This window comes from Artemia sp. Qi Xiang Cuo, chromosome 9, assembly GCF_049724085.1.
Source record: "Artemia sp. Qi Xiang Cuo chromosome 9, ASM4972408v1, whole genome shotgun sequence".
Lineage (NCBI taxonomy): Eukaryota > Metazoa > Arthropoda > Branchiopoda > Anostraca > Artemiidae > Artemia > Artemia sp. Qi Xiang Cuo.
The window spans coordinates 66,025,586-66,042,593 of record NC_142802.1 but is presented as its reverse complement, the minus strand read 5'-3'; the positions used below and the strand labels follow the sequence as shown (position 1 = coordinate 66,042,593).

General features: G+C 35.0%; 1 protein-coding gene across 1 annotated transcript in view; it reads right to left on the bottom strand.

Moving 5' to 3' along the window:
• Positions 1–17,008, bottom strand: part of LOC148948955 (uncharacterized) — a 76,276-nt gene that overhangs the window by 50,418 nt on the left and 8,850 nt on the right. The window contains exons 4-6 of the mRNA XM_089095068.1: positions 12,131–12,243; positions 6,150–6,235; positions 697–1,099 (exon numbers count right to left, since the gene is read on the bottom strand). Of these exons, the coding sequence (XP_088951194.1) occupies positions 697–1,099; positions 6,150–6,235; positions 12,131–12,243 (602 nt within the window). The remainder of the gene's footprint in view (positions 1–696; positions 1,100–6,149; positions 6,236–12,130; positions 12,244–17,008) is intronic.

Sequence of the window (17,008 nt, the reverse complement as noted above, 5' to 3'; positions counted from 1 at the left end):
TAAAAGGAAAAGGGATAAAATACGAGACACAAAGAACAAACTATTAAAAAAGATAAATGATAAAAATCAGAAAATAACAATATCCATTTAAAACCAAACAAATAATAACAATAATGCTGAAAAGAAAGCAAAAGAAATTGAAACCAAAAAAGCGGGAACTGCAATCTACTTTAAATAATTAAATGAAATCAATGGCTTGTTTTCAGCTACATCTTGCTGAAGATACTTTCAAATCCTATGATAACCCTTGCTTGACAAGCAAATGTATAAAACATGAGGTAAATTCTACGCTGAATCCGTTAAAACACGAAAAACACAACCTAAGTTTATTTAAATATCGTCAAACAAAAATAAAATTTAAACAATTTTCTATAACCATAAAAAATAACTAAGTTAACTTATGGTTTAGCCTTAAATTAGGTTACCATAAAAACAAATCTTTGTCTGAAAAAAAATAGTATGATGAACTAAAAAGTTTGTCTAGATAGATTTCTGAAAATTTCTCGTTTCTTTAAATTTTCCCTATTATATCAAAATCCAAAGCGGAAAGTCGACTTGACAATATCAATAAATACCTCAACAACTTAACACAGCATTCCTCTACATGGAAAAAATAAATCTCAAATGAAACTGTTGGGTTTGGGCATAAGGTGCTGTTGAGCATAAGGTGGAAAAAAAATGACAATCATAACTAACCTTGGTAGTCGCGGTGCCGTTGTTCTCTTCTTCTCACAGCGGCTCGGTCCAAAGCAGCTTGTCTGCGGTGTCGTTCTGGCCACGAGTAGTCTCGGCCCCTTCCCATGAATTCTCGGTTCAACTCATATTGATTCTCATGATGAAAATCTATTGGTGTACTAGCATTGCTTACTTCTTCCAATGGACTGGTCAAAGAATTGATTGATGACTGTCTTCTCGCAGTAAGCCCCTGGTCTAAGAGATCTTGTGTGCGAGGACGTTCTCTTCTCGCAATGAACTCATGGCCTGGATGTCTTTGACCAGAAGTCATCTCGTTTAGAAAAGCTGTAGGTGTACTAGCCTCATTTTCTTCTTCTAATTGATTGGCTAGGTTGGCAAGGTATGTCACTATTGATGTTACACTCTAAAATAATAAATAAATGACATGACGAAACAGTCTAAAAAAAAAAACTCTGATTGCCTCAAAACGATGGTAAAACGAGGATTTGCAACTAACAATTAGAAAAATAAAGAAAGCGGAATCGGAAATCCAACTACCTTGGACCTTCCCTTCTCAAGGCTCGGATTTAAAAGACATAGACCTTGACAGTGATAATAAGAACTCAATACCCTGACAAAGAGGCGTTTGTAGAAAAGCGTTGACGATGGGAGCAGCACTCGTAAAATACGAATTCGGATTGAATGCTGGTTGATCTTGAAAGTATCTTCCAAATCCGATGACTTTGTTGAAGCTATCTGCAAGACAAGAATCTCGGTCCATCCATAACAAAGGACATGAATGTTCGATGGAACAGCAGTATTACCATGATAGAAATGTAATGTATCCGATAAATGTAATGTTCGATTCCTAGGCATCTTGCTTGACGAAAATCTTTCCTTCAAGCATCATATTGACCTGACTAAAATAAAAGTCTCCAGGAGTCTTGGAGTCCTTAGAAAGCTCAAACACATATTTCCAGGGTCGATTCTTAGAATCTTGTTCTACAGCTTAGTCCAGTCTTATGTTTCATATTCTACTGATATTTGGATATAAAGTTTTCGCTCGTCTCTGATGCCACTTTCAAAACTTTATGATAAAGCAAGGACTCTTATTAAGGAAACTAACCGATCTTCACTTAAACCCTTGCTTGATTTGAAATCTCTCTATTTTCTTTCTTGTTCTTCTTTCATTTTTTTACAGTTGCACGGCCATCTTCCTGCGGCTCCATGCGGCTAACATATCTTTTGTGTCTGATCAATCGACTTACCATCTCTGCACTTCCAGAAATTTACAGATTATTCATACTCCATCAGTGAGGTCTGACTTCAACCTTCTGACAACTTGCAACAGGATTTGGAACACGCTCCCTGAGTCTGCACGAAGCTGCCACTCATTTGGTATGTTCAAAGATTATGTTAGAGAATTTCTAGCTAATAAATAAGTTTTTTTTTCCGGTTTCCCTTGGAGTTGATGTCTTTGGATTGAGTTGGATATTTAATTGAGTTGGTGAAATCATGCGCTACCCCCTGCCTAGCTTGTCATTGTGGAAATTACGGAGATGGGCGACTGGTCTTTTTTGGATTTTGTTTATATTTTTTTGTGTTGGTATTTTTGTTTCTCCCCTGTTCTTTCCCGGCCATGGAGCCTTATGGGGGAGATTTTGTTGAAGTTTTTTGTTTATGATTTTTATTGTTAAATAAAGAACTCAGAACAGCTACTGCGCAACTTTTCCAGCCGGGACCTTCATGACACTAAAATTAGAAAGCTCGAACTTCACTGTGATGAGTGTTCCACCGTGGAGACTGTAATTGAGGTTCTTTATCTGTTTAACGCGCAACTTTGATAGCTAGGGAGTATCACTATGTTTCAGCAAGCAAAGTTATGCCGATGATTAAGGGATTATACTGGTTTCGTCAGACTCAAGATACTAGTTTTATGGCAGAGTCAATATGGTCTGAAGGAAAATATTAGCTTTTCAGCTAAGGAGGTATTTTTTGGCAAGTTTGAAACTTTCTGGACCCAATAATTTATATATATATATTATATATATATATATATATATATAATATGTATATATATATATATATATATATATATATATATATATATATATATATATATATATATATATATATATATATATATATATATATATATATATATATATATATATATATATATATATATATATAAAAGCCGTATGGACACAGAGTCAGATCATCAGTCCGTCTCCTCGCCTCTACATCACTTCATTTCCAAGCAGAGTAGTACAGAAGAACACGCTCAAATTCAACAGAACTCCTATTACGGCAGGGAATGACCAAAATGGATCACCAAAGAACTCTTGATCAAAAAGATGGCTTGTTTATAAAGTTTTTCGACACGACTGTGCTACGGATGAACTCTTCGAGGCAAAATATTAACAATATAAGCATTGCCCGACTAGAAGCAACTAAGGCATATGAGGAGAGAGTTCCTGTCTTCTTCAGCAAGAAATGAAGATCAGAAAAAATAATTCTGATCCACCATGATTTTAGAATGACTACTTTTACGCTCACTTGGAGTTAAATAAAATTGCATGAACGCATCTCGCAGTGCCTTCAACTTCAGTGCTAACTTCAACTTCAGTGAGAGCGTATTTAGAATTACCGGGTACTTTACACAAAAGCAGTGCTTGTGAATGACTGCAGAGTCGCTTGTGGTTCAAATATTTCTAAGTCATAAATTTTAGTTAAAGAATTCTTTATGTATTTTTTGTTTTTTTATTAATTCATATCATTAAATTTTCCCTTTACCCTCGTAAACCTAAAGAAACTGAATAAAAAGAGATATCTATTAAAACTACAGTTTTTTTCTAACTGAATAAACTGAATAAACAGAAATATCTATTAAAACGACCGTTATTCCCTAACTGAATAAACTGAATAGGCAGAAATATCTATTAAAACGACCGTTTTTTCAGTGTAAACTTAAATCTCTGTTTTTCAAGATAAAAACAGAATAACACAATCAAACTTCCGTTTTTTTTCACTATTTCTGTTCCTTTTTTTTAATTGCCGTTTTTGCCATTTCTGCGTTGGCCAAAAACAGAAACAACGCCAATCCCTACTTTGTATTAAGATGACTTTCGGGCTGAAATACCAACAGTCATTCAAAGTAACATTGTTTCTCCCTACCAACATAACTTGGAAACCAAATACCATACTAGACTGAAAAGAATAAAAAAAATAAAGAAAGAAAAATACTAAAAAAAAAAAACAATACTGCAAGAAAAGGTAGAATGAAAAGAAAAAAGAATGAAGATTAAAAGGAAAAGGAATTTAAGTACATTTTTATTTAAAGGGATTTTACTTGGGAAACAGAAAAATGTACTAATTACTTCCTGTTCTGTTTTGTTCTTTATTTTAACCACTAGTCATATTTCTTGGCGTTATCCTTTTTGCTTTGATCTTGCTATAGTACTTATTTGATTTTTCTTGTTGTTGTTTTTTTGTAGATTTTTCCAGTATTTAATTCACTTTTGTCAATTTTAACTTACTTATGTTGGCTTATAGCTATTGTGCTGAATAAACATATTTTATTCTACGAAAAAATTAAACGAACATAAACTAGCTATTATAAGATAACGAACACAAATAACTACGAATGAAGACATTTGACCTTCATTGCCCTAAACATAAGACAGATAAATGACCCTAAAATATTTCTAATGGTCACCTCCACTCGACAAATACTACTACTACTACTACTGACAACTCACCGTAGCACCAAGCCGCCTGAGGCCAACACAGCTACGCACGCTCCTCCTCCATCCCAATCTATTCAAAGCCTCCCTTTTTAAACCCTCCCAGGAAGTTCCCATTTCATTTAAATATTTCTTTGTGACATCCTCCCACCCCAGACGAGGACGACCCGATCTCCGTTTAGCCTCAGATGGTGGGCTAAAAAGGACAACCTTCGGCAATCTGTCATCCTTCATCCGCACAACGTGCCCTAGCCATCTCAACCTTTCTTTCATTATAACCCTAGAAAGCGGGATTGAACCACATTTTTCGTATAGCCTACTGTTTGAAATACGGTTAGTCAGCCGGGTACCCAGAACAATCCTTTGCCAGTTTCTCTGGAAAACATCTAGCAAATCTTCATCCGCTTTCGGAGCGCCCATGCTTCAGAGCCATATTTGACCACTATCATCGCTGTAGCTTCTAATATTCTAATCTTGGTTTGCAGACTTGTCTTCCAATTCTTCCAAACTTTTTTTAACTGTGAAAAAAAAACGACAAAAAGAAGAATCTTTTTGATATAGCAAAATTAAATTAAATTATTAATTAAATTAAATTATTGTGGAAACATTTTTTCATGAAACTTGACTAGTATGTTGATTTGTCTGTTTTTTCTCCCTTTCTTTCTTTTTGTTAAACCTGATTTCATTTAAGCATAAATGACAACTAAGCCTTCAGGGGGGAAGGAAGTTTAGAGAGGGGGATAATATCAATATAATTTGTAGTAACTTCTGGACGTCAGAAATAAAATAGTATTAACTATTGTAACTTAATAGTTTCCTTCAAATATTGCCGATCGATGTACCTGGAAGTTTTACTACGCAATCAAAACTATTATACATTAGAAGCAAAGGGACTGTAAAAGAAAAATAATTAAATATAATAAGTACGGAATTCAAATAGAAGAGATAAATTGACTATAACAAGAAAATTTATGTTAAGAATTATTTTTTCTGTGATATTCAATTAGCTTGAAGTTCGTATCGGAAATATCCGAGGAACGGCTTAAGGTTTTAAGTTGAAACTTTCAAGGTATTCTGAGGGGGAATCAGAATCAACATGAAGACATTGTTTGCATGATAATACTTCACAGTACTGCTCTGCTTTCTAAAGACCAAAACTTCATGTGCGCTTCACTGAAAACAAATACAGTTTAAACGTTTTCTCTTTTATAACGTTAAGAAATCCAGAATTGCTGAGGCTTTCAGATTTTTATATTAAGCTGTCACATTCATTAGTTTTTTTTCAGCAGTTTTGGTCATTATGGCAATTTTCTTTCTATTTTTGCTGATGCTATGACAAATAATACGCACAGTTTCAAATAAAAATTATTTTTAGTAAAGCACAAATGACGTTCTGGTCATTAGAAGGCGTAGAAGGCGCTAGCCCTACTCCTGTCTGTAGGACTGAACAGTTTCTGTTCATTTAAAGCTTGACTCGAGTATTATTTTTTTTTATTTCTGTTCTTTTTGTGTTTCGTTTATTTATTGATAGTGATTAGGTGATTGTGTGATAGAATGACAGTGATTATATGATAGTGATAGTGATTATTGATACACTTGAATTAATCTTTATAAATATTTCTGTTCGGCTTTGGTATAATGAAAGCCTTTATTTTCTTTGAAAAACTTCTTTTGTAGTAAAAGTTGTTCTTAAATATAAGTTAAAAATAACAGGGACATAAAACTTACGAATCTGCAACGCATAGCAGAACTAAATACCGCTTCATACTGCCTTCGTTGGGGAGCATCCCAATTTCTATCATTTGCTGAAGAATCTGAAATATTGATAAACGTTATATTACAACCATATTTTATTTTTCTATAAAAGGGACAACGTGTAAAAAATATTGTGATTTCGGCTCTTTTTATTGGCTCAAAATTTAACACAGGAGAGCCAATTAAAATGAAATTAAGTTTAAGTCCTTGTATTGGCCGTAAATGTCACACAAGACCACGAAAAAAACAAATCAAATATTAAAAAGATGGGGCTATTAGCATCCCCTTTCTAACATACAAAAAATAATGTGATTGACTTACAAATAAAAACCTCACATTGCGTCAAATGCGTCATAAGCATTGAAAATAAACAATACTTTTTAATATGGAACTACAGGAAATAATGCAAATTTTCTCTTGGATAAAAACTTATACTTCACCGGGCTGAGATGGATTTTTATGTTACTCCCAGAACATATTCCATAGACCTATTTAAAATTCATTTTATCTTCTTTATTTTCCAAAAAGGTTTAAATTATTAGGATTTTCGAAATCTGCAGTTTCGAAGTGCATATAGCCATTATTATGATCGCTTTTTTTTTTTTTTTTTTTTTTTTTTTTTTTTTTTTTTTTTTTTTTTTTGCTCCGCAGGTTTATACAGACGTAAGTGAAAACTGAAAAAAGGTAAACAGTACCCGAGTCAGCAGGCACTCCCTACCCGCTCTACATCCACCACTACCAATATAGGACAAAACTAAGTCAAATCACATAGAACAAAACTAAGTAAATCATAGGCAGCGCGATCGCGCTGAGTAAGTAAAGAACGATGTTGTCATAATGTTTTTTCATACCAGGGCACTTCGTATCGAAGGAGTTGTCGTAGAAACTTCTAAAAGGGCTCATTCGATTGGAAATTGGAGTGGCTAGTGCCCTTTTTAATAGTCGAAAGTGATTGGAGGGCAACTGCCCCCCCAAGCCCATCATTCCCCCAAACACATCCAATAAAAATTTTGAGACAGCCATATTGTTCAGCGTAGTTGATTTCCAGATAGAAAATATGTTTTTGAGGAGGACACTCCGCTAAAACCCTCAGGGCAAGGCTTTTAAGTTATACCCTGGAGGCATACAAGAAGAATGTTGGCAAAATGTATTATGTGTTATTTTTTTTTCCTTTAGACCAGGGCACTTCGTATCGAAGAAGTTGTCGTAAAAACTTCGAAAAAGGTTCATTCAATTGAAAATTGGATTAGCGTGTGCAGTTTTTAACAGTCGAAAGTGATTGGAAGGCAATTAACACCCTTCCACGCCCACCATTTCCCGAAACATATCCGATCAAAATTTTGAGATAGCCATTTCGTTCAGCGTAGTTGATTTCCAGACAAAAATTATGTTTTTGAGGAGGACACTCCCCCACAGCAATCAGGGGAAAGGTTGTAAGTTATGCCCTAGGGGCATGTAATGTTTTTTATAGAAGGCGTTGTCGTAGAAACTTCAAAAAAGGCTCATTTGATTGGAATTCAAAGGGCTAGTGCCCTTTTTAATAGTCGAAAGCGATTGGAAGGCAACTAACCCCCCTCTCACGCCCACCTTTTCCCCAAACACATTCAATCCAAATTTCGAGATGAACATTTTATTCAACGTAGTTTTAAATTCTGGATATTAGGTGTTTCAGGATAACAACGCCCCCCACAGCCCTCAGGGCAAGGTTTTAAGTAATTCCCTCGGGGCATATAAGGTTTTTATAGAACGCGTTGTCGTAGAAACTTCGAAAATGGCTCATTCGATTGGAAATTGGAATGGCTAGTGCCCTTTTTAATAGTCGAAAGTGATTTGAAGGCAACTAACACCCCTTCCACAGCCACCATTTCCCCGAACACATTCAATCAAAACTTTGAGGTAGCCATTTTGTTCAACGCAGTTTAAAGTTCAGGGAATTATACCTTTGAGCAGGACAATCCCCCCCCCCACAGTCTTCAGGGCAAGGGTTATAAATTATGCCCTGGGGGCATATAAAGTTTTAATTTAAATCTTTGTGGTAGAAACTTGAAAAAGGGCTCATTCAATTGGAAGTTCAAAGGGCTAGTGCCCTTTTTAATAGTCGAAAGTAATTTGATGGCAACTAACCCCCCTCTCATGCCCATCTTTTTCCCAAACACATCCAATCAAAATTTTTAGACACAGCCATTTTATTCAACGTAGTTGAAAGTATTGGAAATTACGTCTTTAAGGATGACAACCCCTCTCCCCCATAGGCCTCAGGACAAGGGTTGTAAGTTATGCCCTGGGGGCATATAAAGTTTTTATTGAAAGCGTTGTCGTAGAAACTTCAAAAGGGCTCATTCAATTGAAAATTGAAAAGGCTAGTGCCTTTTTTAATAGTTAAAAGTGATTGGATAGTGACAAACGTCCCTCTCACGCCCACCATTTTCCCAAACACATTCAATCAAAATTTTGAGATATCCATTTTGTTCAAAGTAGTTTAAAGTTCTTGAAATTAGGTCTTTTAGGATGAAAACCCCCTCAGAGCCTTGTATGACTTTAATCTTTTACGTTATACGGAACAAATATTTCCGCAACTAAAAGAGAAGTAACATCCGCAAGACCCATGCTGCAGATTTAGTCCAAAAACTTTTCTCGTAATAAAGGGATATTACAGATGAATTAAAGAGCGTTGAACGTTTTACGTTATACGGAACAAATATTTCCGCAACTAAAAGAGAAGTAACATCCGCAAGACCCATGCTGCAGATTTAGTCCAAAAACTTTTCCCGTAATAAAGGGATATTACAGATGAATTAAAGAACCAAATAAGGTTCTTTAAGGAAAGAACCTTAATTATGGAAAGATTACCAATTAAAGAACCTAGACTCTCGTTTTTTTAATCATGGTTAGTCTCCCGTATCTAGTCTTAGTTTTGTCTCCAGATATCGGGGTTTTGACAATTTGTTCTCCTGTATCTAATAAGTGCATTTGTGGGAATCTTTGCCAGATTGGGATCCTTATTGCTGATAATCCTTAGTACAAGGGTTGTAAGTTACGCCCTGGGGGCATATAAGGTTTATATAGAAAGTTGTTGTAGACATTTCAAAAAGGGCTCATTTGATTGGAAATTGAAATTGCACTTTTTAATAGTCGAAAGTGAGTGAAGAGTATATAACCCCCCTCTCACACCCACGATTTCCCCAAAAACATTCCATCAAAGTTTACAGATAGCCATTTTGTTCAATGTAGTTGAAACTTCTGGAAATTATGTATTTAAGGATGATAAATCCCTCAAAACCCCCCAGGGCAAAGGTTGTAAGTTATGCCCTGGGGGCATATAAGGTTTTTATAGACAGAGTTGTCGTAAAACTTCAAAAGGGGCTCATTCAATTGGAATTTGGGAAGGCTAGTGCCCTTTTTAATAGTCAAAAGTGATTCGAGGGTAACTAACCCTCCTCTCACGCCCATCATTCCTCCAAACACATCCAATCGAAATTTTCCGATAGCCATTTTGTTCAACGTAGTAGAAAGTTTCGGAAATTAGGTGTTTGAGAATGAATACCACCCCCCTCCCCAGCCCTCGGTGCAAGGGTTGTAAGTATTGCCCTGGGGGCATATAAGGTTTTTATTGTAAGCGCTGTCATAGAAACTTCAAAAGGGCTCATTTGATTGGAAATTTAAAGGGCTAGTGCCATTTTTAATAGTTGAAAGTGGTTGGATAGCGACTAACACCCCTCTCACGCCCATTATTTCCCCCAACACATCCAATCAAAATTTTGAGACAGCCATTTTGTTTAACGTAGTTGAAAGTTCTGAAATTTAGGTCTTAGAGGTTAGGGTTAGGGTTAGCCCTTAGGGTTAGGGCTTAATTTATGCCCTGGTGGCATATAAGGTGTTTATAGAAAGCGCTGTCATTTCAAAAAGGGCTCATTCGATTGGAAATCGAAAGGCCTAGTGCCCTTTTTAATAGTCAAAAGTGATTGGAAGTTTTGACATTTTTATATTAAAGATCGATGTGGGTATTATGTTTTTTTTTTTTTGTTTTTTTTTAGACCAGGGCACTTCGTATAAAAGGAGTTGTCATAGGAATTTCGAAAGGGGCTCATTTGATTGAAAATATGAATGGTTGATGTCCTTTTTAATAGTAAAAAGTGATTGGAGGGCAACTAATCCCCCTCCCACGCCCACCCTCCCATTAGCCCATTATGTTTAAAAACAAAATGTTGCTTTAAGATTCACTCAAATTGCTCTGTTTAAAGATTAACTTCCAATAAGTCATCTCAACAGTATCCTAACAACGACTGAGGGTATTATTTTTAAACATTCAGGGTTACATCTGCTCTTGGACTCTAACCGAGTCAAAATAGCGTAAGTGTATCCAAGCTATCAAAGAAAGTAAACAGATTTTTTTGCGAATGGTATCAAGTTTTCCATTTCAGGTCAGCTAGAGGAGGTATGAAACTAAATTAAACACTACTATTTGTTTTCCAGATTTTTAAAAGGGTCTATGTTGTTAAACATTGCTGAAAATTTTTCTCCAGCATACAAATAGTAGGCCAACAAAAAGATTTAAAGTATTATTTTCATTTTCCCTGAAAAGACTATGTCAATATAAAACAAACAGAAATTAATTTAAAAAAAAAAATTCCACAAAATAAGTTTTTCAAAGAAAAGTAAAGAACTCTATTTAACAAAAAATGAGCAAAAATAAAATCAAATAATCTACCAAGCGTGAAAATCCCATAAATAATCATTGGTAAATAAATGAAACCCAAAACGAACAGAAATTACAATAAATAACCGAGTCAAACTCAAAACGAGCAGAAATTAACATAAATTAGGCTCAAAACCCCTATGCCTTCCCAAGGCCAGAACAAAATTTGCAATTTACCGAAAAAAATACAAATGAATGTTCATTGTCAGTTTAATTTACATACACTGATAGTTAGTAATCAAAATATTAATATTATTTGATTTATTAAAGTTATAAAAGTAAAAACATTTATATGTTTTTCAGTAAAGTGCAAATTTTGTTCTGGCCTTGGGAAGGCACATGGGTAGGCATAGGGACAGAGGTTCTTAAAAAGTGAACAGTTTTTCAAAACAATATACAATATGTGGAGTACTTGCTACCTAGTCTCCCTTCAAATAAAGTGTTATATTTTCACGAAGCATACAGTTTGGTTGCCGATGATTTGAAAGCTTTCCTCTTTTTACTGAAAAATTTTAAATGTAAAATAGAGGGTTAAATTCATATTTTTAGCTGTAGTTGTTTGGAAGGGAGGAGGGGCATCACAATTGACATTATTTGGCTGAAAATTCTTCTCCATGAAAAATGAAAAAAAAATTGCATTTCAGTCCCCTCCCCCACCCAAAAAAAGAACATTTTGAGTTTCTTTCTGTTTTTCACTTTATGCACTCGCTGTTGCTTCTCTTACGACCGAAGTATTTCGTTCCAAGTCATTGTCGTTTGTTATTTGATGTGATTCTCACTTTCGCTTGTCTTCTAAAAGCAGATGTCGTTCTGACCAATTTCAAAATTGATTCCTTGTGATAGTCGTTGCCAAATATCTTCTAACAGCAGATTTCATTGTGCTTCATTTTCGTTAATCATTACCTCACCCACTTGTTCCAGACCTTTTGCTTTTGCTGTTCAGGTTCTTTCGTCATGACGTATCTATCCATTATAGATATCAAAACTGATACCACGACCCATGGGGGAAAACGACGCTAGTTACTCTTTAAATGCATATGAACTAGGTGCCATTCACATGAAAAATGTTTTCCAAAATTAAGCCTCTAAACGAAATTTCCCAAACTCGTGACGTATTTAGATCGTTTTTTTTTTCAGGTCAGAAAATGTTGGTTTGCCAGTAATAAAGAGCCGTTTTCGAGAAAAAATACATAGATACAAAAATACATACACAGTTATTGTTCGCTTAAAGAGAGTAGATATAACACAAGAGGATTACCTTCAGACATTTGTCTTACAACAGTTAGCTGTCCCTCTAATCTAGTGCACATTACTTGAAACAAAAGAAGTCGAGTTCTTATAGTCTTGTATATAACTGTGCGCATTGAGTTCCTGAAAAGAAAAGAAAAAGTGAGAATTCAGAATACGAAAATGTTTTGTAAAAGCAGCTAATCCAAAATAGGAATTTTGTCGATTTAAGAAGTAGTACTTCTTTAAATATAAGAATATTTAAAGAGTCAACATATTTATTTTTAATTTAATATCCGAATTTAAATCGCTAGGTATTATACCGATTTTTCACGCAGCAACCCTTTATTCGGGTCATGGCAGATCTAGTAAATAGCAAGTAAAGTTGAACGATTCGATTGAAATTTTCAATAAGAACTGCTTCTCAGAAAGAAAACTGGGATCATTGGATACATTTTGCACAGACTCCTGCACTATTCAGTTTTTGTACATTTCGTTCATCAGGATGCATCCTCTCAACAATCACAAATTTTTATTTGTTTTAAGAATTTCCTCTTTGGTTGTGGAATTACAGCTTGCCACGATCTTTTGTCACATTCTAATTCTCCCTGGCTTACGGGGAGAATTGGACAGGAGCATTCCAATAACTCACGTGTTTGACTTACTATTATCCCTGCCACCCACTGAATAGATTATACACTCAACTGAATAATTACATAAGACATATTAATAATGCCGGTAACCTGGCCTAGATCACCTAAAAGGCCTAAAAGCCAACCTAAACTAACATAAAACCTTAACTGACTTACTGTATCCGGTGGGGCTGCAGCGAGATTGATCTCTCTATGGTAATATGGAACCCAGAGGTCGATCACAGCTGAAGTAGCCCGCCATTTTGCCAGGGATTTGAATCCGTTGGTACAATTATGTAAAAGCTTCTCCATAATAATCCAAACAAGAAGAGGAACAAAAAAAGTCACCTTACTGGTACCCACTTCTTCGTTAGAAAAGATTTCGGTGTTGATAACTTTTTTTTTTTACGATCACCCTAGAGAACTAGCAAACATTTTCAAATAGAGAACTGATGTTTAATACATATTTTTCGGGAAACGGGGCTTGAAAAATATTTCTTACAAGAAAAAAAAATACTTTTTCCGAATATTAAAGTTGATAATCGTTTTCTAGGCACGACCACATTCCGTCGTAAGTTTAACCGCTAAGGACTTAGATATTATGGGTTTTAAGGCAACATTGGTAGACCACGAGACAGCATTTCTGACAAAACTGTGAATGTAAACTAAGGAAGTAGGATCTGGACAAGAGTTAAAAAGAACATTCAAATATAAAAATATGTATACCGAATCTGATATGTGAAAACCAGTTTAAATCTTTAAATTACGATTTCCTTCTTATTGAAACTTAATTATTTTACTATTAGTCAGGCGCTATGAGACTGCCACGGCAACGTGCGCATGACATATTATGTCTTCAAAATGTTCACAAAACTGTCATTTTTATTCCGTACCCCGAAGTGGGTGCTAGTTCATGCTTCCCACGTTTAGTTGAATAGAACCAGTACTTCCATCTATTAATAGAGTTGGGGACCAAAATTGCACCATCTTAATGGATATAAGGGCCGATAATATTGAAGTTTTAAAATTTCATTAGATACATTTTACATTCGTTTTCTTTGCTTGTTATTTTAATTTTATTAAAGATTAAAGAAAGTAGTGATAAAAAAGCGACGTTTTCTTTTTGTCTTCCGAAAACGCGAGGGGGATGAGGGCTCCTTTTCTTTTCTCCCCTAGGGATGATCGTACCAAACCAATGGTCGTAAAATATCGAGAGAGGGGGTTTTCTGAAAATGAAATATCTAACGCCTTTATTAACTAAAGAAAAGGATAAAAAAAAAAGGCAAAGTACCATTTTCAGACGTTTTGTACTGCAGAAGATTAATTTAGGTCCAAACAGAGTCAAATAGGGCTCAGAATTCAAATTTGGTAATCAGCCACTCAATTTTTCGTGGCATATCCGATGAATTTGCCAATCTACATTGGAGATTAATTTAAACACAGCGTACCAAAAAGAAGTCTTTCAAAGAAAAATAAAGATAGATAGATAGATAGTTTATTTTAGCCCACCAATAAAACAAAAACATGGCGGAGTAAGGGAAAAACAAAAAAAAAACATTACTTAAAAAATAAACTATTAGATTATATACACTATATACATTAACAGCTCGTACATGACATGCAACAGAAGGAAATCGTAAAGGTGCTCCAGTGCACCTTTTCTAGCATTGGTTTCCTGCATTACCACAACTTCACGAGGCTCTGGAATAAGATACTTGTCCAAGAGAAATGTATTTCTCTCGAACAGCGGTACTCGTAACAGAAATTTTAAATATTTGCAGAACGAAGATCTAGCCTTTAGTCGCTTTGTTTCCGTAAACCATTCCCATACAGGGGACAGGTAAAGAATATGTGGGAGTGCCACCCCTCTATATAGCCTCGCCGGAATTTGCCGATTGTATGAATACTTCAGGGGGGATAGTTTAGCATAGCTAATTCGTAGGTTTGACATAAGGGTGTCAAGGCAAAGAATTCTACTTGCTTTCTTATCTCGACCGTACAGAAGACCTAAGTATTTAAGCGACGAAGACGGTGCAATAGTAGCGCTATCTACTGAAACAGTTGGTTCTGGTGCATCCCGTTTCGTTGAGTTGAAAACCAGAAATTCAGTTTTCTTACCATTAACTTGCAGACCAATAGCTCTATTAGCAATATTAAAGCTTAAAATGAGCAAAAATAGACTCCTATAATAAATCAAACGTAAAATAGCCTAAATTACTACCAAAGATCGTTGAGTTGAAAACCAGAAATTCAGTTTTCTTACCATGAACTTGCAGACCAATAGCTCTATTAGCAATATTAAAGCTTAAAATGAGCAAAAATAGACTCCTATAATAAATCAAACGTAAAATATCCTAAATTACTACCAAAGAATAAATGTAACCCAAAACGATCAGCAATTGAAATAAAGATTACATCAAGCATTAAGATAACAGATACTTGTGTAGATAAATAAATAAATGTCGAACATACACCAAACAGAAATTACTACAAAGAGGAACAGGGTTACGACACCCCCCCCCTGTCTCTAAATTTTCCAGAGGCTATTGCATCATTTTTATTTTATTGATAACTATATGTATTTTGAACAGCGGGGTTCAATTTTTCCCAACATCCACCAAAAACAAAAATAGAGTCACTGTTATAATCAAGATTACTGGAAAAATAATAAAAATGAAATAATTGCTTAATATTCAATTGTATTAATTCCTGGATATATCAGCAATTCAAGATTGTATTTAAGAAATTTTTTTTATTTTAAATGATTTACACTATAGCGCACATGGCATGATAGCCTCAACAAGGTTGTAATTTCTTTCTTTCTTTTTTTTCTATTTTTTGCAGTAATTACTGCGTGTTTCAAGTTTTCCTTTTAGAATTTTTTCATCTAAACCAGTATCTGTCATCTTTATATATATCTTTTTTTTTAATTAATTAGTTAATTTTGATTGCCCACGTTTTATCATTTGTTACTTTTGTATTTTTACTTAATAATTGCTACATCACATCCTAATTTAAATTTTTAAGTAACATAGAGTATTGTGAGCGTTGGCTCTGATTGTATTCAACATCACAATTGTGAGCTGATTGGCTCTGATTGTATTCAACATTCAACATCACATCCTAATTTAAATTTTTAAGTAACATAGAGTATTGTGAGCGTTGGCTCTGATTGTATTCAACATCACAATTGTGAGCTGATTGGCTCTGATTGTATTCAACATTCAACATCACATCCTAATTTAAATTTTTAAGTAACATAGAGTATTGTGAGCGTTGGCTCTGATTGTATTCAACATCACAATTGTGAGCTGATTGGCTCTGATTGTATTCAACATTCAACATCACATCCTAATTTAAATTTTTAAGTAACATAGAGTATTGTGAGCGTTGGCTCTGATTGTATTCAACATGATTATTGCATAAATTTCGTTCAATTTGAAATCAAGGTTTCGGACGGTTTTTAAACTGAGGTTTTGATTCAACAGCAATTTATACATAATGTACTCGAAAGAATCCTCCTGGAAGAATATTCAAACAATTATGGATGAATAAATATAGAATAAAGAATGAATGCATGCATTAGAGACAGTGACGGATCCAGGGGATAGTTATTAGGGCACAAACCCCACCCAGAAGGTAGTGAAATGCACTGAATACAGGGTCGGAGGAGGGGAAAAACCGATGGGGAAGCATCATTTTTACTGCTGCCTCCTCAAAACATTAGTTCTGTATCCGCCCCTGCAGAGGAATCACTCAGCTCTCTTTATTTCTTGAACTCTTTTTTTTGTGACATTTACGTAAGTGTATGCTTGGTGTGGTGCGAAAAAATGTCACTCTGGCAACCTGGATGCACACAACGTCTTTTGATTGAGTTCAAAATCCCTCTTAAAATTTTACTGAGAGTTTAAACTCAATAAGTCTCTTAGCTCTTCCTGATATATTGCAGATAAACGTTTTTATAACCTGACGCCTATTGCGTCTTTTAATTTAGTTCAATATCCTCCTCAACACTTCCTGAAGGTTGCAACTTTAACCGTTCCCGACATATTGCATATAATGCCTTTTGGCAATCTATATGCACACAGTCCCTTTTGATTTGGCTTAAAATCCCCCTTAGTATTCCCTGAAAGTTCCAATGTGATACCCTTAGTCGTTCCTGAGATATTCAAGATACGTCCTTTTCTCAACCAGGATGTACATAGTGCGCCATGAAGTCGTTCAATATCCCCTTAAAGTTTCAACCTAATACCCTTATCCGATCCATACATATTGTA